At 38.4% G+C, this 22,727-nt stretch overlaps 1 protein-coding gene and 1 pseudogene across 2 annotated transcripts in view; both read left to right on the top strand.

The window, feature by feature from the left end:
• The window catches only part of LOC126175818 (zwittermicin A synthase ZmaJ), a 140,456-nt gene extending 119,994 nt beyond the window's left edge, over nucleotides 1–20,462 (top strand). For both annotated transcript variants that reach the window (XM_049922810.1, XM_049922809.1), the window contains exons 8-16: nucleotides 4,095–4,291; nucleotides 5,498–5,599; nucleotides 5,741–5,831; nucleotides 7,113–7,325; nucleotides 7,730–7,892; nucleotides 9,430–9,555; nucleotides 12,954–13,091; nucleotides 13,244–13,427; nucleotides 20,130–20,462. In XM_049922810.1, coding sequence (XP_049778767.1) covers nucleotides 4,095–4,291; nucleotides 5,498–5,599; nucleotides 5,741–5,831; nucleotides 7,113–7,325; nucleotides 7,730–7,892; nucleotides 9,430–9,555; nucleotides 12,954–13,091; nucleotides 13,244–13,427; nucleotides 20,130–20,267 — 1,352 coding nt within the window. In that variant the 3' untranslated portion in view covers nucleotides 20,268–20,462. The remainder of the gene's footprint in view (nucleotides 1–4,094; nucleotides 4,292–5,497; nucleotides 5,600–5,740; nucleotides 5,832–7,112; nucleotides 7,326–7,729; nucleotides 7,893–9,429; nucleotides 9,556–12,953; nucleotides 13,092–13,243; nucleotides 13,428–20,129) is intronic.
• Nucleotides 1,922–2,039, top strand: LOC126177683 (5S ribosomal RNA; annotated as a pseudogene).
• Nucleotides 20,463–22,727: the final 2,265 nt, after the last annotated feature.

Raw genomic sequence — 22,727 nt, 5'->3', positions numbered from 1 at the left:
GTATTGTGTGTATGAGGGGCAGTCAAATGAAAGACATATGGAAAACAGTATGTAAACTGTTTATTATTTGAAAAGTAATCGCCGTTATTAAGACATTGAATCCACTGTGAGAGAAGACGATCAGTGCCTTCATGGAAAAATATTTTAGATTCCCTAAGGAACTAGGGTTGTACCTAGGCCTGCACATCTTAGTTCAAAGAAAATAGACGACAAAGACTGTCTTTCTTGAGGGCTTCAAAAATATGGAAATCGCCTGTGAACAGATCGTGACTGTGGAGGATGTGTAAGGGATTCCCAAGCGAAACTTCTGCAGCGTACTCGAAACACGTTGGAAACACGTTGGCAACATGTGGGCCAGTCCAAATGTCTGCTCATAGATGCTCGTACACGCCCAAAACACCCAGGTGCGTTCCGAATGCATTGACAACCAATCACAATTCGTTCCCGAAGTTCATCGATACTATCAGCAGGGCTTCATGAAAACACCAAAGCTTTTTAAATATTCAATCATAAAAAAATTCAGCGGGCTCAGTTAGGAGGATCATGACCGATATACTTGCCGTCGAAACCATTTACTAGATGATAAATTCAAACGAGAGGAGTTTATCGGTGTGTAATTTGCGTCTCACTTGCGGTGCTCCGAAACAAACATCGTTAGATGTTAAGTGTTCTAATATCTGCATGACTGTGCCTGTGTGTGCGGCGTATCGAGAACACCATTGGTTTCCGGATTTGTTTATTAGGATCATTTGTTAGATTCATTGTTCTCTATTCGCCCCCCTTCGTTTGCACCTCAAATGTAAAAAATCCTGTACATGTAGATGCTGATTGTGGCCGAACGGTTCTAGGCGCTACAGTCTGGAACCGCGCGACTGCTACGGTCGCAGGTTCGAATCCTGCCTCGGGCATGGATATGTGTGATGTCGTTAGGTTATATAGGTTTAAGTAAGTAGTTCTAAGTTCTAGGGGACTGATGACCTCAGCAGTTAAGTCCCATAGCGCCCAGAGCCATTTGAACCATTTTTTGATGCTGAGTGTCAACAAACGTAGGATATAAAGCCGACGGACGGGTGCCTCTTTTTATGAGGAGCTCTTGTACTTATTGCATCACACAGGGATAGCGCAATACTCTTACAGCTACGTAACCTGTATGCTTTGTGCGAGGTGAAAGCCGACGAATACGCGTCCCCATCTCTAGCATCATTGTCGTCTTAGTTCCTTGACCTCGTAACACGTTAGAAGAATTGCCATGTACCAGACAGCGCCGGTTGGACAACATTTTTGCACACAAGCTGCCCCCCCCCCTCTCTCTCTCTCTCTCTCTCTTTCTCTCTCTTTCTCTCTCTCTCTCTCTCTCTCTTTCTTTCTTTCTTTCTCTTCCCCCCCCCCCCGGTTCCTTTTCCGTCGTACACGTTCACACGTGTCAGTTTTTCACTACTAATTGTTAAACGCACTGTATACAAATCTTGCACTTCGACGTCCTTTGTGCCTTCTTTCAACTTGGCGCTCCAAGCGGCCACTACTATTATTGCGATACGTCCCGTACAGAAATCTTAAGAATTATGGCGCGTCTGGCGCCCTTTCAACTTTGCGCCTCCAAGCGGCGGCTTTTGTAGCTTGGATCTTTAACCACAAGAACGTACTCGACATCTGAGCTAATTCGTGTCAGTTTCACGGTGAACGGTGAAACAGTTTTGAGATATCATGCAGATGGTTCTTGGCTCACGTGCTAGTAGACCGTACTAGTTACATGTTCTGGCTTTCTTCAGTCTGAGACTGAACTGATACATCTGTCACTTTGGCGGAGCAGACTACGTCTTCGCTTTATGAAGGTATTTCTCTTCCTGGGCGCGAGAGAGGGTAATGGAGGGGAGGAGGAACAGCTGCCCCCTTGCTCCCCAAGCTGGATACGCCCTACTTAGTCAACGGCCTTGCCGCAGTGGTAACACCGGTTCCCGTCAGATCACCGAAGTTAAGCGCTGTCGGTCTGGGCTAGCACTTGGATAGGTGACCACCCGGTCTGCCGCGCGCTGTTGGCAAACGGGGTGCACTCAGCCCTTGAGGCAATCTGAGGAGCTGCTTGATTGAGAAGTAGCGGCTCCGGTCTCTGAAACGGACATACGGCCGGGAGAACGGTGTGCTGACCACATGCCCCGCCAGTGACGCATTGGGCTGAGGATGACACGGCGGCCGTCAGTCCCGTTGGGCCTTCGTGGTCTGTTCGGGAGGAGTTTAATGTAGTCATACGTTTTTATTTTATATTGTGTTCTGGAATACTATGCTGATGACCGCGTTGTTCGTTTGATTGCTATACGTCACTGTGCAGTGTGTGGCAGAGGGTACTTTTCACCGTTGTGTGTATTCCCGCTCCACCACTTGCGAATGGAGCACAGAGAAAATGACTCTGTAAGCTTCCCATGAGCTCCATTATTGTCTTATTCTATTCTTGGGGAGTTTACACGAACGAAACGCGTTAAGTACCAGCTGACAAAGTGTGCCAGGTGCAACCGCGGCGAAGGTAAGATTGCGTTCACAATGGCACCGACAACGCTCGTCAGAAGCAGTCGCCAGAGGTAGCCTGATAACATCGGCGACGGCTTGGTCACGCCATTCGTCATTTTCTGGCAGGGTCAAGCAGATTAGGTTAGGTAAGACTCTAGTCCATGTATGAAGTAGATTAGATTTAAACCTCCAAGTGTCGGGTGGACACAGACACGTCTGTTCTTGGAGAAGAGCGCAGCAATGCGGCGTTTGCTATTGAAGAGATGCACACTCCGCTGCAGAGTGAAAATCTCATTCTGGAAACATCCCCTAGGCTGTGGCTAAGCCATGTCTCCGCTATATCCTTTCTTTCAGGAGTGCTAGTTCTGCAAGGTTCGCAGGAGAGCTTCTGTAAAGTTTGGAAGGTAGGAGACGAGATACTGGCAGAAGTAAAGCTGTGGGTATCGGGCGTGAGTCGTGCTTCGGTAGCTCAGTTGGTAGAGCACTTGCCCGCGAAAGGCAAAGGTCCCGAGTTCGAGTCTCGGTCGGGCACACAGTTTTAATCTGCCAGGAAGTTTTTTATCTCGAAGTTAGTGCTGCACATATCGATTCTTTCGCTGCGACTCAAGTGCATCGCATCCGTTTGTTACCGACAACAATAGCAAAGAAGAAACATTTTTGAAACACGGTATGCGTCCCCATTTTGCAAATTTTTAGAAAATAATCCCAGAAATGCCCCCTTCCAAACCTCTACCAGAAAGTATTCAGAAAATATCAGCGTTCTAACAGTGAAAGTAAATAACTGTGAAACGCAAATGTAGTTTCTCTATACCTTCGATCTTCCCATCATAAAACTGGAATGTTTCAGTTTACCAGTGGTAAACGGGGAGTCACGTGCTTTAAACGAGTGGCAGTGACAATGATTTGGGTTCTATTGTGGTTGGTGTATTGACTTGTTAGAAATAGGAGTAATATCATAAACGCAAAAACTGAACAAATCCAAAATGGCAAACTTTTGCGAACTAAATTGACCAAAATTCCTTAAAGGTTGGTTAAGTTAGTAAATGGACAAGTCATCTACCCAATCAATCAATCATCATACTTAGACAGTGAGAGGAAATGACAAATCAAAATCTGATTGAATTCTCTTCTGAACTTGTTTCATTGCACTAGGTTGTACTATGGATCCTCCTTTCCATCATCATTCAAATGCCAAAATGACAGATATGAGATACATCAAAGAATAAAATCATTCAACAAAGGAAATGAGACTGGAGTTGATGCCAAAAACAGACGATTACTATGGAGATGTAATCTGAACACTCATAAAAACTAAATTAGTGTAATTAATACTTATTTTGATACTACACCACATTACACAACATTGACCTGTTGTTTGTTATATGCTCTGAATTTTCCACTATGTACCCTAATGCAGATGCCCCATACTTCACTGTCTCAATAAATGACACTATTTCTTATCATTCAGTACCTTCGGATGTTATAAGGCAGTCATACAATAATTTAGTTCTTTAAAATTATGCTGATTTATAATGTAAATGTTGCAATGTTTGCACACTTGATGACACTAATAATGGTTTTTCATTGTTTAGATTATTCTCGTCTCTATCGAACTGGAGACTATGCCAGAGTCATTAAAGGTGTGCTCATCTATGAAGGAAGAACAGATTCCCAAATAAAAGTCAGAGGACACAGAGTTGACATTTCTGAGGTTGAGAAAGCAGTTAATTCTGTTTCAGGAGTAGATAAAGGCGTTGTATTATGCTATAAACCTGGAGAACTTAATCAGGTAGGTAACGAAAGAATCCTCCTTACTAAAACAATCATAATGTGATGATGTCTCTAGTTTCTGCAACAATTTACATAAACACTTCTAGTTACTATGAAATGGTCACACCACTTATTTCAAACTTCATGTAGCCTTGTATGAATATTTATGTAGGAATAAATGAAGCTGTAGAGATTTTCAGGCATTTCCTTTCTTTCCTTTCTTTCCTTTCTTTCCTTTCTTTCCTTTCTTTCCTTTCTTTCCTTTCTTTCCTTTCTTTCCTTTCTTTCCTTTCTTTCCTTTCTTTCCTTTCTTTCCTTTCTTTCCTTTCTTTCCTTTCTTTCCTTTCTTTCCTTTCTTTCCTTTCTTTCCTTTCTTTCCTTTCTTTCCTTTCTTTCCTTTCTTTCCTTTCTTTCCTTTCTTTCCTTTCTTTCCTTTCTTTCCTTTCTTTCCTTTCTTTCCTTTCTTTCCTTTCTTTCCTTTCTTTCCTTTCTTTCCTTTCTTTCCTTTCTTTCCTTTCTTTCCTTTCTTTCCTTTCTTTCCTTTCTTTCCTTTCTTTCCTTTCTTTCCTTTCTTTCCTTTCTTTCCTTTCTTTCCTTTCTTTCCTTTCTTTCCTTTCTTTCCTTTCTTTCCTTTCTTTCCTTTCTTTCCTTTCTTCCCTTTCCTTCGTAACATCTATGGAAGAACTTGGCTCTTAATATTGTCTCACCTTCTGCATGTAAATGTATTAATTAAATTTCAGGGCATATTATAATCATTCTTTCTGGCTGGCTTTTGTCTATATTTGGGACAGAAGTACTTCGCAGTTGTCACATAAATGTACCTGGACAGTATATGCATGAGAGCACTCACAATCAGCTTCTATTTTATGTACGAATGAAGTTTCAATGCACTGGAAAGGCTAAGACATGTCCTATCTCAGAATAGACTGAGAAAATTTCATGGGGAGAAATTAATAGTTGCCTCCTCTCACTGTCTGTTACAAACAACTGAAACTGGTGAAAAGTCTGTTTACTGTATAATATTCAATGAGGCAAGCAATAAGAGAGAAATTGCTACAATGCACACTGTTTGTCATAGGAAAGGGTCTTTCCTTTGGCAGTAAATGATACACAACTTTGATAAATCAATTTTTATGGAAAACTGAAGGTATCCTAAAATGTAAATCGGTGTTAATTTAATAATGAATTAGAAAACTATAAGTAATTTAGTGTCTCCTTGTTCCAGGCCCTTCTAGCATTTGTAACAGTTAGTGAAGAAAATCCATTGACTGCAAGTGAAATTAAGGACACCCTAAATGGTTATCTTGCCCCATATATGATGCCAGAGGTAAAAGCAAGCTTCACTTACCTACTTACATTTTGATTCTACTTTTAGTAATTTGCAGCAAATTCTCCCAAGTCAGTTTTATTTTTAAAGATCTCAATTTTCTCATTAGGTTTTTGCATATTTTTTCTGTTATTTTCACAGGTTTTAGTCATTGACAGCATCCCGTTACTTGTGAATGGCAAGACGGACAGGCAACAGCTGCTACGTGATTATGAAGAAATCTGTGTTAATGGTAATACACAATAAAATCACATGTATTGATATTGTTATGGTATTTCTGGGATGTTATGGGTAAATAGAAATACACATTGTACAAAAAAAATTAACATACATTTCAGAAAATTAGAAAGTTGAGAGATCTATTAAATTTGTGCGAACTTAAGATGGTTAATATTAGGCACCTCTAGTTTTCTCAGTTACTACACATGCACAAAACAACCATCTCCATACACACGTAAGACTGTTGTGATTGGCAGGCTTTTGAAGCCAGTGGTTCCTTAGCCAGGCAGAAGGGTTGAAGGGGAAAGAGGAATGGTGAAGGAAAATGACTGGAGAGGTCTAGGAGAAAGGGTAGATTTTGGAAAAGTCACCCAGAACAGCAGGTCAGGGGAGACTTAGCATATGGGATGAGAAGGAAGGAATAGTTGTTGAGGACTGCATCAGGTGAGATTTGAAAACCCTAACAATCAGTCTTTCCTTCTCATCCTGTACGGTATGTCTCCACTGACCCGGATTCTGGTGGATTTTCCCAAACTCTACCCCTTTTCCCAGACCTCTCAAGTCTCTTTCCTTCAGCCTTCTTCCTTCCCCTTAAACTCTTCTGCCTGAAGGAGGAGCCACTGGTTCCGAAAACTTGCCAATCGCAACAGTATTTAATGTGTGTGTTCAGCTGCCGCATGGGATTTATATCTTTCATCTATCCCATTAAATAATTTCATTAATAATTGATTGTTTTCATTGTTATATGTTTATAACAAGTAACATACATTTATTTAACAACATTATAATTTTGATCTCAAGCTAAGAAAAATGCAAGCAACCTCTGTCTTAGTGCGAATGACACTCAACTGCTTTGCACTTTAAAAAAGAAAGCTTAAAATTAAATTTCAGAAATTGTTAGAGGCTTTAAGCTGACCACAGAAATATTGATAAGAATGTAATAGCAATATTATTTTCCTTATAATTCAAGATACACAGGAAAAAATTGATAAATTCACCTGACACCTCAGGACACTTTTTTTACACAAGAAATACCATATTCTGAAGTACATGCAATGTGAACAGACATCTGGCTTCTAAAATGAAAGCATGATACAGATATTAGATTTTACCAGGATAAAACAAATTTGGATCAAATATTGGTAATTATAACAATGACATTTTATCACTATAATGCTGCTGAAGCAAAGTCCCATTTGCTTAGCAAAACAGCAAACTGACTTATGTCATTTGTGTCAGTACATTAAACAGCAAGATAACAACTTTTGAAACAATTTTCTTTTTCGTTTCCCAGGTTCCCAAACCATCACATCTGAAATTGACTACTCAGGAGTACCAGAGAAACAAATGAATGCAGCAGTAGTGCTTTTTGAAACTGTTGCAGCTGTTCTTGGCAATCCTGTAAATGCAAAGCTGAGTCTTGAATCAAATTTTTATGAAGTCGGTGGAAACTCTTTGAATTCTGTGTACCTCGTAACCAGGCTGAGAGATCGAGGATACATTATTGGTAAGTGAAAATTCAGGTGTATTTCCTATAAACAGGTGATTCTATTACTGAAGTTCCAAAACATTTCTTCAGTAATACAGTTAAACATTGCTATGGAGAGCTCATAGTACTATACCGTATGTCATTCATGTTGGACTGCTTTGACAATAAAAGTTCAAATAAAAAAAAAATTCATCTTTGTCACTGAGGTTACATTTGCACAGTGAGGCAGTGGAGTAAGTCATAATAAAGTGCTATTTTTGTCATTCCACTCACTCTTATGGCATAATACGAAATAAATCTGTTAAAAATTCTTTTGTGTGTGTGTGTGTGTGTGTGTGTGTGTGTGTGTGTGTGTGTGTGTGTGTGTGTGTGTGTGTGTGTCACTACACAATAAGTGATATTAAAATCCTTTGTTTCTGAAGGTATCTCTGACTTCATTTCTGCCAAGAGCTTTGCAGAAGTGCTAGACCGTATGTCTCCAGAGGATGAAAGCACTAACTCAACTACTTTGGCTACTAAGTCCACGGTACTGTCAAGATATAGATCAAGAATGCTTGCAAATCCATACAAAGCCGATGTTGCCAGGTTAGTGGAGCACTTTTAAGAGATTAAAGGAATATTAAAATTGAGTGTGATGCATAATCATCAAAGTATTGATAGGCCTGGATCATTTTTCTATGTAGAACTTGAACCCCATACTTGTGAAAACAGTTCCTTGTTTTTTAATTTTTTATAAAATGACAGGAAACAAAAATGAGTGAAGCACAAGTGTTAGGTTTATAACTTAATGCATGTCAAAGAGAGGAAGAGGAAAACAATGAATGGGTTATAAAAGGACATTTTTCTAAGAAACTTTTTCCCGTGCTAGAGAGTTTAGATTTTATGGTAGACAATAAGCTTCTAAAAAGTACCTCAGCAACTATATTAGCCATATTATTAACATATTTTTCCATGTCCAGTGTTACATACTCCATAATGCACCCTGAAGCAAAATGTGATATTTGCACACATTAGAATCAGTTTTGAAACTGTTCAGATCTTTCTCAACACTTTTTTCTCATAATGGTAGTTTTCTTACCATTAAGATAATGAAAAAATTATTCCCATTCAAAATTAAAGGTCTTTCTCCTACCAATGTGTGCTGATTGCATGTAATTTCCTTTTTCTCCTTTTGTCTGACATTTTTCTGTTTTCAAAATGATTAATGGAAAATCTCATATAGAGATGTGAAACAAATACTAACAAAGAGATAGAGGGGCTGGCCAGTACTTACCTCAGCTCAGTACAGCCGATAGATACACACAAAACAAAACCGAACATTTATGTTCCTAGCTTTCGGAACAAATGTTCCTTCATCAGGGAGGAGAGAGGGGAAAGAAAGGGAAGAAGGGAAAGGAGATTCAGTTACTCACAACCCAGGTTGTGAAGCAACAGGGAGAGGAAAATAGTGAGGGTAGCAAGGATGGAGGCATGGTTGTCAGAGGGAAGCCAAAGATATTCTACTGTAGCCAGCTTCAAACCAAAGAGGATGCATACAGAAGTAAAGAGGTATATAGTATAAAGATAAACACAACTATGCAGGATGAAAAGATGCGTGAATGGCTAAGAGGAAAGGGAAAGAGGAGAAGACTGAAGAGTAAATGGGAGTGAGGTTGTTTAACGTAGGTTCAGTCCAGGGGGATGGCAGGATGAACAACCATGCCTCCATCCTTGCTACCCTTGCTATTTTCCTTTCCCTGTTGCTTCATAACCTGGGTTGTGAGTAACTGAATCTCCTTTCCCTTCTTCCCTTTCTTTCCCCTCTCTTCTCCCTGATGAAGGAACATTTGTTCCGAAAGCTAGGAACATAAATTTTCGGTTTTGTTTTGTGTGTATCTATCGGCTGTACTGAGCTGAGGTAAGTAATGGCCAGCCCCTCTCTCTCTTTGTTAGTATTTTTCTGTTTTCATAAATTATGTCATACCTAATGTTTCCAACTTAATGAGCAATTTATACTTTCTCATTTGCAATTTGGTAAGGTTTTGTTATCCATGGTTTTGAAATAATTTGTATTTTACCATTTTTTTCCAAAATTGTATTATTTATGGTGTGAAAAATTCTTCATATCTGCTTTCCATTTTAGGATGGTCACTGACAGTTTTTATGAAAAAGCTGACTTGGAGCAGTGGCTAGTGCCACGCATTCCTAGAAGTGATTACGAGAATCTAGTTGATGCCTTGTGGCAACCACTTGTAGAAAAGAACTTCAGGTATGTGTTTCATTAGATTCAACAAGTTATTTCTTTCACCTCTAGAAAGTATAATGTAATTTGAGAGATAAAAAAATCTACTCTCAGAGTGCTGGCAGGGGTACACATATAAAAGGTATTAAGTGTGCAAGGAGAGGGTTCCTTCTTATCATGTCCGGCAAGTCTCCCCTGACTAGGGACTCCAGGTGACCTTTCCAAACTGGACCCGTTTTCCTAAATCTCACAAATCCTTTTCCTTTGCCCCTCCTCCTTCCCCTTCAACCCTTCTACCAGGAGATGCCACAGGCTCTGAAAGCTTGCATACATAATACCTTTTATATGCGTTCCCCTCTGCCACTTAGTGAGTAGACTTTTGTCTATCCAGGTACATTATACTTTCACAAATTCATTTTTTCTCCTTTGGGATGACAGATTAGTATGCACTGTCTAAAATAAGATATTCTAAACTATCAATTATGTTCAAAACATATGCTTAGTAGCTAACACACCGGACTACCATTCAAGAGAAGCAACATTCAGAGCCCAATGTGCCAGTTAAGATTTATGTTGTCCTTGGTGTCCTTTAAATCAATTAACATGAAAGCCAATATGGTTTCTTTGATTGCACAATTTCCTTCCTCACCATGTTTCAGTTAAAACTGATTCAATTTCTATTAATCTCAATATCCATAGTGTCTAAATTCTAATGTTTTGTTCCTCATTAAATGAATCCATTAATATAATAGAAAACCTATACAAAAGTTTGGGCACTTCATAGTATTCTTTTTCTTGTCTCTTATTACTTTGAGGAATCCAAAGTCATAAAATAACTAAGAATTACAGAAAAAAACATGTGTACGTAGTACACTGTGAATTTTCAAAAATTGTTATTGTGAAAAATAATTTGTAATAAAAGGACATTGGGACGTTGATGGCACCACACAGGAACTGCTGCTGTTGGTGCTTCAGCTACTACTCCCAACACATCCAGCTACAACTACAATTTTCGCCAACACCATAAACTCTGCTCAGGCTGCGTAATTCATTATGATAAATGTCATAGAAATCATTCTCATTATTGAGAAATGTGGCAAAGTGTTTAACAAGCTGAAATCAGTCAGGAGAAATGTATTGGTACCCTGTCAAGTTGTATAGATTTTCTGTTGCATACAAAATAATTCATGTGAATATAGTAATTGTTTCTTTGATAAGCTTATGAGCAATTTCTCCTCAAATACTTCTCCAGCACAGGTAGTGCCCCAGCATGGCACTGAATTTCAACTCAACTTAACAGATGAGTTAATAAGGAAGAAACAGAGAGAACATAATGTGGCAAACAAAATATAAGGATGATTGTTTACATGGCTATTGTCCCTGTTTCTCCAGTAAACATGGACTTAAAAACATTAATATGAGAAAAGAGCAGGTCTGCCTTTGCCATATGGAGAATTAGGTTGATTTGAGAGCCAAAATTTTGAGAGAATCTGTAAAATTTTGGGTGTAAAGACAAAAATGTCAACAAACTGGGATTGACATTTATTTACGTTGTCAGCAGATTGCCTCCTGAGCAGTTTAACTTAGTTTTTCTCCACACATGCACCAATTAAGTGCAACCCCACTCAACAGGTATACACTGATTGACAATCCTCTGATAGCAGCAGTCTTTTTCCCCCATTCTTCTTCTTTTTTACAATTAAATCTCATAAACAGTTAATGAACCATTGTATGACATGAAGTGAACGTTGTATTATCCATCTAAACAACACAATAGTTCAATTTAGAACGATTTTTCTTTTTCTTTTGTGGGGGTGGGAATATAATGGGTAATGAAAGATTCCACAAATCATATTACTCATCTATGGGTTGTACATACATAGTGCTGTCTGTGGAACAGACCCAGGAACACGTTTCATAGTTAAAGCCTGTGGAACACAAAAGCTGTCAAATTTTTTCATTCTTGTGCCATGCAGCCTTTGTGCAACGCATTGTGTGTGTCTACATAGGTTATTCTCCTCACTTGCCATATTTAAAATTTATATGTACCAGATGCTATGATGAAAAAGTTTCCCTTTTGCTTCAAAATTTGCTGTAACTTTGACTTCACATTTCTCAATTTTTCTTAATTATGATTAAGCAATAACTCTGTGTTTATGTGAATGGGTTACATTGTATAAAAATTTTGTTTTCTGAAAAATAGTTTCAATTATACTTGTAACAAATGTGAAATGCACATACATATCATCTCACTATGTCAGTGCTTCTATGGCTATATGAAAGACTAATTTGTTCCAGCAGCAAATAATAATTTCTAGTTTCAACAAGAACACACATTACTAATAATCTGGCACTGAAAGAACTTAAAAGCATGATATCTGAATACATTTCTGATATTCACATACATCACAAACCATTTTAACATACTTTACTGTATTGACGCATAAAAGTTAAACTGTACTGCTCTTTATTCATATGACATCACCAATTACTTCTCCTTGCTGCTCCCATTTTTTTCCTTTTTTCTTCCTTGATTGTAACCACACAGTTAGTTCCTTATCTCCATCATTCCCATTTCATTTTCTGGCACTTCTGCTTTTCACATGCTACTTCACATTACCCACTTTCAGGGTTTTTCCTCAAGTCACCATTCTACCCCTAACCAGTGAACAGCATCACTATATCCTGTATCTGGCAAGTTTCATTTTGTTTGTAATGTTCATTATCAGCCATTCAATAAATTTTTACAACATTGGCCTCGTGAACATGTGAAATACAGTTAATTTCAAACATCTCTAAGTAATGAAAAGTAAGAGGAGCAAAATGCCAGTTACTAACATCTATGCTCACTGTACAGCAAAAAAGGATATATGGTATCTACAAAATGTACTAAGTAACTAGCAAGTACTTAGCTTCAGGATAAGAAATTCTAAATACTGCTGGTAGTCGCATATGATAATAGAAAACTGTCCTCTGTTCAGAAAAGAGAGGAACAGACTGGAGAAGGTTAGGGAGAAGAGGTAGGTCACTCTGACCCTAGACTTGGAGGGAATTCAATACTATTATTCTAGTAATTAAGCATTACAGCAATAGACAACATGAGGACTAAGAATCTTTGTCCACCCCTCCTCCTCTCTAACTTTCTCCAAGCTATACCTCTTTCCCTCCTGAATAAGAAAATAAGTTCTGCTGAGGGGTAGGATAGCTTTTTCTAACTTTCATTTGTGTCTGTCAGCAGTACCCAGAATTTTAATTCCTGAAGGTGTTAGAATGGTTGACTATCTCCTAGTAATGCTATAGTTTTATCAACTGAACTTTCCTTTTAATACTAAAAGATGTTTGCTCACTCTAAAATTTGAAACAATATCTCATTTTCAAAGCAAATTTAAAATTTAAATCATGACAATACCAAAATTATGTTGCAGTTTCATTGTTGAAAACGAAAATGGTGAACCAGTTGGAGTAGCATTTAACTTTGATGCACATGACGAACCACCCGTTGAAATACATAGTGACCTTCTTATCGTATTTGATTTTCTGGAATATTTAGAAGGGCCGCTGAGGTAAGAATGGAAATTTTGAACAATATTTGTCATACATTCATTAAATACAAAACAATAAAATCTTATGTGGCCAAGTGACTGACACATTTAGTTTACATTTAGTTCAATCATACATATCTCTTTACAAATAAAATAATTTTTTCTCTACCTAGGGATCAACAACTACCACAAGGTAAGGGTCAAGTACTGCACAGTTTCATGATGGCCACACATCATTCCTTGAGCTATCAACAAAATGTTGAAGTCATACAATTTATGGAAGAGGAAGTTATGAGACTAGCCAGGAACAGAGGATTTGCTGGAGTATTTACAACCAACACAAGTCCACTAACACAGGTATGTTCTTATGTAGTAACAGTTAAGATAGCAGTATCACAAGTTACATATATAACTTGAGCTGAAATACAGTTGAAATACATACTGCTAATCACTTAAAAGAGACATGGGATTTCAACTCGGGAACAAGCATTGTGACACTAAAGTGGCTTTGGCCCCAGGCAAATGAAAGTAATGAGTTAACAGATAATGCATCGAAGCCAGGACTGTGAAGCTGGTCACAAACACCTCACTCGCACATATATGTCGAGGTTCTTAGCTGGTGTCTCAGGTGTCCTGTACTATGCATGTGGAGTCTGTGGTCTGTTTCTCCAGCAAATGCCCCATTATATCGCTGCCTTTTCTGCCAAACCAGTGCATAACTTGGTGAGCCACAGCAGCAAACATTGCACCTTACGATAATGGTGCAATTATTGGGAAATGTTGTGCAGTTTACACATCACTAACATAGGCAATAAATGTGAACCATTCAGGGAGTTACTATGTCAGAAAGGCCTCAGACAGCACATAAAAAAAATTGTAAGCTTCATGGATTAAATTGGAGAAAGCAAGGTTGAATGAAGAGGAAAGACAAGCTGGGTGAAGCAAAGAAAAGTTCATTCCAAATATTTTCTAAACCTCTCCAAAGGGTAGGGAAACAGTCTCAATTGCAACAGATAAATGTACCAGAAGTTGGAGAAAGAAATATGTGAACTGAAATGACAGCTGCCCTGAATAGTGTTACGAAACAAATTTTAAATTGTGTGTAATTGTGTAGACATTAGTAACAAGCAACTGAGGCGGCAATCTTTCACTGTTTGTTCAGAGTAATCTTTGACCAGCCATGTTCCATTAGCCCAGCATACACTCCGCAAAGACTAAAACAGTTCTGTCTCATTAACTGTTCTAATCCTGTTGGTGAATCATAATTTCCATTAAAATCTATTCTATAACAGGTACTGGCCCCACAGCATCATGAAAGGGTTTTAGTGGAATTTCGAAGTAGTGGAGAAGAGTTAGTATCAAGCAGTACCTGTGAAATTGTTTGGATGGCTCATCTGCTAAAAGTAATACCTATTGAAATGAGGTCTTGGTGAAGGCTGAGTCTAGAACACAGTTTCATGATATTTGGTCTGTAATGAGAATGTCAACTGATGTCTGACAACTTTCATTCTAGTTTCAAACCAATGAAATCTGATATTCCAGTAAATCATTGCAAACCCTCGACCATGCCAGTATCTCTATTTATGCCATTATTTTAGTACAGAAAATAACTGCAAAAGGAGAACACAGCTCGATAGAAGTTAGACCCATGCCTGATTCAAAATCCAATGATTATATATAATGGTATTTCTCTTCTCATAAATTGTATTTGTAAGATATTGAGCTTTTAGAAATCTCCTTTCCTGAAAATAGTGAAACGAGAATAGATGTGCACAAATTTAAATGCTTGAATTATATAGCAAGCCATGCCATATAACACAAAAGTTGTAGGAAATGACAGAACAAAAAAATTTACTTTGGTGTGAGTCCCATCACAATTATTCCCCAATGATCATGGCATCCCTTCCATGCTATGCTCTCTTGTCCTAAGTAAATGTCTTGTTTGAAGTTTCCTCTTTATTAACCTTTACAGTTACAGCTTGTTAATAGGAACCTTATTGTTTGTTTTCTTCTTTTGGCTCTTTAAAGCTTTAAACAGCAGACTGTTTCTGTTGAGAAGCAGCAGTATTTTCCCCACCTTTGATTTGAGATGTATCACAACAATATTTTTCTTTTCCCAGCATTCGATAGTTACAAAAGCTAAACAATATTGATTTTTGATGCTTTGTGGGACATCATAGCCACTTGACCCATTCTTGACAATGCTACAGACAGCACCAACAAGTTATACACAGTAAAAGCATAGCCAGAAATAATTCTAATCACGCCTTAGAGAAAGACTTTCATGTAGTCAAAATATGTGGACAGTTTTTGTATTCCAGTACCTAGAATGCAGAATGTGGGCACTATAAACTGGCAGGTGGCCATGGCTGTAAAAAACATACAGGAATCGAACTACATGGGGAGAGGAGCAGTGTGGGGAAACAAACCCCACTTCCCCCTCACACTACAGCCAGCCTGCACTCAAGTTTGCTTTTTCTGTGAAAGCAGAACACACACATGGTCTCATAAATCGCCAAGCCTTTCTACTGATGTGAGGATCCTTATCAAACTATGTGATGGACCAGGACTGGTCTCTCCACTCCTTTCAACATAAGAAAGGAAAAATGAGTAACATGCAGCAAAAATAATTCTGTGATTGCTACTATGCAATTGCTTGCTCAGGTTGTCAGTTTCATTAATGAGGTAGTTCAAATGTATGTCTACTGGTATTTGACCAAAACACCCACCATCCAAAAGTATCATGTTAAAATATCAGCTAGAAATCAAACTTTTGAACTTCAGCTAGCAGACATACGCATTTCCGTGTTCTAAGGTGCTAGGTGCCAGTGTTGGATCTCGCACTGCATTAGCCGTGTGTATATTGTACAGGCTATTAAACTGGCCATAACTGGTATGGCACCAAGGAGTCTAGCACACTGATACATCTTTGCATTCACACATTTTTTATTTTGCAAACAGTTTCCTATGCACATTCTTTCCAATTGAGCTTTAATAAATGATGTGCAATGTTGTTGTTGTTGTTGTTGTTGCCTTCAGTCCTGAGACTGGTTTGATGCGGCTCTCCATGCTACTCTATCCTGTGCAAGCTTCTTAATCTCTCAGTACCTACTGCAACCTACATCCTTCTGAATCTGCTTAGTGTATTCATCTCTTGGTCTCCCTCTACGATTTTTACCCTCCACGCTGCCCTCCAGTACTAAACTGGTGATCCCTTGATGCCTCAGAACATGTCCTACCAACCGGTCCCTTCTTCTTGTCAAGTTGTGCCACAAACTCCTCTTCTCCCCAATTCTATTCAACACCTCCTCATTAGTTATGTGATCTACCCATCTAATCTTCAGCATTCTTCTGTAGCACCACATTTCGAAAGCTTCTATTCTCTTCTGTCCAAACTATTCATCGTCCATGTTTCACTTCCATACATGGCTACACTCCATACAAATACTTTCAGAAACGACTTCCTGACACTTAAATCTATACACACTGTTAACAAATTTCTCTTCTTCAGAAACGCTTTCCTTGCCATTGCCAGTCTAAGTTTTATATCCTCTCTACTTCGACCATCATCAGTTATTTTGCTCCCCAAATAGCAAAACTCCTTTACTACTTTAAGTGTCTCATTCCCTAATATAATACCCTCAGCATCTCCCAACTTAATTTGACTACATTCCATTACCCTTGTTTTGCCTTTGTTGATGTTCATCTTATATCCTCCTTTCAAGGCGCTATCCATTCTGTTAAACTGCTCTTTCAAGTCCTTTGCTGTCTCTGACAGAATTATGTCATAGGCGAACCTCAAGGTTTTTATTTCTCCTCCATGGATTTTGATACCTACTCCGAATTTTTCTTTTGTTTCCTTTACTGCTTGCTCAATATACAGATTGAATAACATCGGGGAGAGGCTACAACCCTGTCTCACTCCCTTCACAACCACTGCTTCCCTTTTGTGCCCCTCGACTTTTATAACTGCCATCTGGTTTCTGTACAAATTGTAAATAGCCTTTCGCTCCCTGTATTTTACCCCTGCCATCTTTAGATTTTGAAAGAGAGTACTCCAGTCATCATTGTCAAAAGCTTTCTCTAAGTCTACAAATGCTAGAAACATAGGTTTGCGTTTCCTTAATCTTTCTTCTAAGATAGGGCGTAAGGTCAGTATTGCCTCATGTGTTCCAATATTTCTACGTAATCCAAACTGATCTTCCCTGAGGTCGGCTTCTACTAGTTTTTCCATTCGTCTGTAAAGAATTCGTGTTAGTATTTTGCAGCTGTGGCTTATTAAACTGATTATTTGGTAATTTTCACATCTGTCAACACCTGCTTTCTCTGGAATTGGAATTATTATATTCTTCTTGAAGTCTGAGGGTATTTCATCTGTCTTGTACATCTTGCTCACCAGATGGTAGAGTTTTGTCAGCACTGGCTCTTCCAAGGCTGTCAGTAGTTCTAATGGCATGTTGTCTACTCCCGGGGCCTTGTTTCGACTCAGGTCTTTCAGTGCTCTGTCAAACTCTTCATGCAGTATCATATCTCCCATTTCATCTTCATCTACATCCTCTTCCATTTCCATTTCCATAATATTGTCCTCAAGTACATCGCCCTTGTATAGACCCTCTATATACTCTTTCCACCTTTCTGCTTTCCCTTCTTTGCTTAGAACTGGGTTTCCATCTGAGCTCTTGATATTCATACAAATGGTTCTTTTCTCCAAAGGTATCTTCAATTTTCCTGTAGGCAATATCTATCTTACCCCTAGTGAGATAATCCTCTATGTCCTTGCATTTGTCCTCTAGCCATCCCTGCTTCACCATTTTGCACTTCCTGTTGATCTCATTTTTGAGATGTTTGTATTCCTTGTTGCCCACTTAATTTACTGAATTTTAATATTTTCTCCTTTCATCAATTAAATTCAATATTTCTTCTGTTACCCAAAGTTTTCTACTAGCCCTCGTCTTTTTACCTACTTGATCCTCTGCTGCCTTCACTACTTCATCCTGCAAAGCTACCCATTCTTCTTCTAATGTATTTCTTTCCCCCATTCCTGTCAATTGTTCCCTTATGCTCTCCCTGAAACTCTGTACAACCTCTGGTTTAGTCAGTTTATCCAGGTCCCATCTCCTTAAATTCCCACCTTTTTGCAGTTTCTTCAGTTTTAATCTACAGGTCATAACCAATAGATTGTGGTCAGAGTCCACATCTGCCCCTGGAAATGTCTTACAATTTAAAATCTGGTTCCTAAATCTCTGTCTTACCATTATGTAATCTATCTGAAACTTTCCAGTATCTCCAGGCTTCTTTGATGTATACAACCTTCTTTTATGATTCTTGAACCAAGTGTTAGCTATGATTAAGTTGTGCTCTGTGCAAAATTCTACCAGGTGGCTTCCTCTTTCATTTCTTATCCCCAATCCATATTCACCTACTACGTTTCCTTCTCTCCCTTTTCTTACTACCGAATTCCAGTGACCCATGACTATTAAATTTTCGTCTCCCTTCACTATCTGAATAATTTCTTTTATTTCATCATACATTTCTTCAATTTCTTAATAATCTGCAGAGCTAGTTGGCATATAGACTTGTACTACTGTCGTAGGCGTGGGCTTCGTGTCTATCTCGGCCACAATAATGCGTTCAATATGCTGTTTGTAGTAGTTTACCCGAGTTCCTATTTTTTAATTCATTATTAAACCTACTGCTGCATTACCCCTATTTGATTTTGTATTTATAACCCTGTATTCGCCTGACCGAAAGTCTTGTTCCTCCTGCCACCGAACTTCACTAATTCCCACTATATCTAACTTTAACCTATCCGTTTCCCTTTTTAAATTTTCTAACCTACCTGCCCGATTAAGGGATCTGACATTCCACACTCCAATCCGTAGAACGCCAGTTTTCTTTCTCCTGATAATGACGTCCTCTTGAGTAGTCCCCACCCGGAGATCCGAATGGGGGACTATTTTACCTCCAGAATATTTTACCCAAGAGGACGCCATCATCATTACCCATACAGTAAAGCTGCATGCCCTTGGGAAAAATTATGACTGTAGTTTCCCCTTGCTTTCAACCGTTCGCAGTACCAACACAGCAAGGCCGTTTTGGTTAGTGTTACAAGGCCAGATCAGTCAATCATCCAGACTGTTGCCCCTGCAACTACTGAAAAGGCTGCTGCCCCTCTTCAGGAACCATACGTTTGTCTGGCCTCTCAACAGATACCCCTCCATTGTGGTTGAACCTACGGTACGGCTATCTGTATCGCTGAAGCACGCAAGCCTCCCCACCAACGTCAAGGTCCATGGTTCATGGGGGGGTGATGTGGAATAAGAGTTACAAAAAACTGGGGGGTACATTTTTGGTATTTATATACACAGGAAATAAAGCTATGATGTACTGTATCCGATAAAATAGTTCATCTTCTATAAAATAGCAGTTATTAAGTAATTATCCATATTTCCTTGTATATTCACATTTGTCCCAAATTGCAAAATTTTAAACCCTCTACTTATTAATAATAATTTTTTAAGTTTTTTTCCTGTTCTCATTCTATATAGGTTCTTGTTTTAAATGATTTGTTAATTTACAGTTCACCATTTCATTTTATGTCATTTAACTTTCTCCCTTGACCTATCATGGTTTACTCAGACTTCTGTTAACATTTTCTTCCTTGCATGGCACCTGACTCACTGATTCCAGTTTATTTGCTGGTATATATTTTAAATATTTAAAACACGTCATTGCTTCCTATTGAATTCGATATTCCAGCACTTTATCTACACTTACAAGCTGAATTCCAAGCAATTTTTCTTTCTCAATTGTGTACACATTATATTACTTTCACCTGAAAGGACAAATGCTCTCACACTGTTTTCTGATTTTGTGTATAATGTGATCATGTTCTCATTATCTGGAGAACTCTCAATACTCTGCATGTTCTGAGTTACAAATGGGCATTCAAACTATTATTATTGGTGATGGCATATGATTGGATGCCATATGAATTTAATTATAAATTTCAGCTCATTTGTAGCTGTGAAATCTAAATAATTAACTGTATTGTTTCAGCAACTTGGAACTGATGTGTATGATTACAAAGTCCTACTAGACTATCAGGTAAACACTTACGTGGCCCCGGATGGGTCAAAACCATTTGGAGAGGCTCCTGACTGGCAAAGGGCTGTCTGCTCTTGGAGACCTGTTTGAGGAGCAGGGTAACAACTGCAGTTTTTGAACAAAGCTTCAGAACTCGCACAAAAAGACTGTACTGTGCATCATCATCATTGTAAATTACTCCTCCTCCATAATGTACATACAATAAAATATTAGCAGTGATGAAGCAGTATACTGTAGACCTTAGACAAATTGACAAAGGAACTAATTAAATGTATCCTGCACAGATGTATACACTTGAAAATCTTCAGTAGTTTTTTAAATATGTTTCAAAATTGTGTGACAAAGTATTTGTAAGTACAAGTTAAGGACTTCAGCATGCCTGTAATTTCACAGTGCCTTATTTCTGCTAATATTTATCTCAGTGTAAATACTCAGTATTTATTTAAATAGTATTATGTGACTGACTGAGTTGCTTGCAGTGTACATGCAACACCATAAGAGAAAACAATTAGACAAGAACGAAATGTTTTTCAAAGTGACCATAGTGCACTTAAATGCTGTACAATAATATATGTGATATGACTTGCAGCAAATGATGGCAATAAGCAAATAGTTCACTATTTTATACTTGAACTGTAATGTAAATAAAATATTTTCAAGTAAAGGTATACACTTTTATTAGCAATGCTTTCCCCTGTGAAAAAGTGTTTATTTCAAGCGAAGATATAATACAAAACTTCTCTCTTAATTAACAAATAGCTTCTTAACTGACTGCTTACAGTCTGAACCTTCCTAACAAATTAATTATACATATTGTGTGAATCCAGAGTTAAGACACACATTGGTTGGGTGAAAAAACTCAGTTAAGTACCTTCTATAAAAATGTCAGCATTCTGCATAAGTTCTCTCTCTCTCTCTCTCTCTCTCTCTCTCTCTCTCTCTCTCTCTCTCTCTCTCTCTCTCTCTCTCTCTCTCTCTCCCCCCCCCCCCCACCCCCCTCTCCCAGTCTCCCACTGCTTCCTCTCCCTCTCATGTGCCCTTTATATCACTGTGAGGGACTGGTGGTTTTCATTCCTGTTTTGTGTGTAGGTCAATGACTCAGTACTACTGGTAGTCCATGAGTAATCTCCTTTACTCCTAAATTATTTACATTATGCCAGAATTTCCCCTACCGCTTTTACATAAGAATAATGGATCATCTTGGGTGAAAACAAGTACCAAAATGGGGAAATGTAACACATCATTTGCAGCTGCATAGACACAAGTAATATTAGAGAGTAGCTTTATCCTTCACGTTTTTACACTCTTTCTAGTGTAAGTACACTTCCTCTCACATGCAAACACACAAATATGCAAACACTTGGCCTTGTGGTCACTACAGCTGAACATCATGGGATGAAATAAAGTGCTTCAAATTCAGAGGTTTGGAGGGTAGTTACACTGTGCCATTCAGTTGCATAATAGGCCATAACTGTGAGTGGTAGAGAAGAGGAAAGAAGCAGAAATAGAATGAATGCAAAATGGAAAATTATCTGTAAATAAGAATAGGAAGACTGTGACAAATATATGACAAGAAGTTGTGTTACATGAATGGAAGAGAGCCAAATGAGCATCATCACAGTAATGGGAATTAACTGTTTTGACTTGCTAAAGGAATAGTCAGCTTTTCAGCATCATACTGGCTAAGTAAATATTTCTGATTTGTAAACACAGAAATAAGGATGACACCACTTCCAGCAGAACATTGCACATGCATGCTGCTCACATAACCAAAAACACACTCTGAGATGTTTGTCAGCTCCCCTGGACAACATGGTAATGGTACTTTTCTCCAGTTTAGCATGTGTGGAATATTTTGTTGCAGTATTCGGGTTGATTATATTTCTAGCAACGTCAAAATACCAGGTGGGTATTTTTTCAGGAAATGAAGAAATCTCAAATATTATGTAATGTTTGTTTTCCACTAATAACGATTTTATTTGACCATAAATACAAATGTAACTAGTACTGGAAAGGAAAACTTTCAAGTTGTTGTTGTTGTTGTTGTTGTTGTTGTTGTTGTTGTTGTCTTCAGTCCTGAGACTGGTTTGATGCAGCTCTCCATGCTACTCTATCCTGTGCAAGTTTCTTCATCTCCCAGTACCTACTGCAACCTACATCCTTCTGAATCTGCTTAATGTATTCATCTCTTGGTCTCCCTCTATGATTTTTACCCTCCACGCTCCCCTCCAATGCTAAATTTCTGATCCCTTGATGCCTCAGAACATGTCCTACCAATTGATCCCTTCTTCTCGTCAAGTTGTGCCACAAACTCCTCTTCTCCCCAATTCTATTCAATACCTCTTCATTAGTTATGTGATCTACCCATCTAATCTTCAGCATTCTTCTGTAGCACCACATTTCGAAAGCTTCTATTCTCTTCCTGTCCAAACTATTCATCGTCCATGTTTCACTTCCATACATGGCTACACTCCATACAAATACTTTCAGAAATCTATACTCGATGTTAAAAAATTTCTCTTCTTCAGAAACACTTTCCTTACCATTGCC

This window comes from Schistocerca cancellata, chromosome 3, assembly GCF_023864275.1.
Source record: "Schistocerca cancellata isolate TAMUIC-IGC-003103 chromosome 3, iqSchCanc2.1, whole genome shotgun sequence".
Taxonomy (NCBI): domain Eukaryota; kingdom Metazoa; phylum Arthropoda; class Insecta; order Orthoptera; family Acrididae; genus Schistocerca; species Schistocerca cancellata.
The sequence above is the reverse complement of the archived record's forward strand: the minus strand, read 5'-3'. Positions and strand labels throughout refer to the sequence as shown.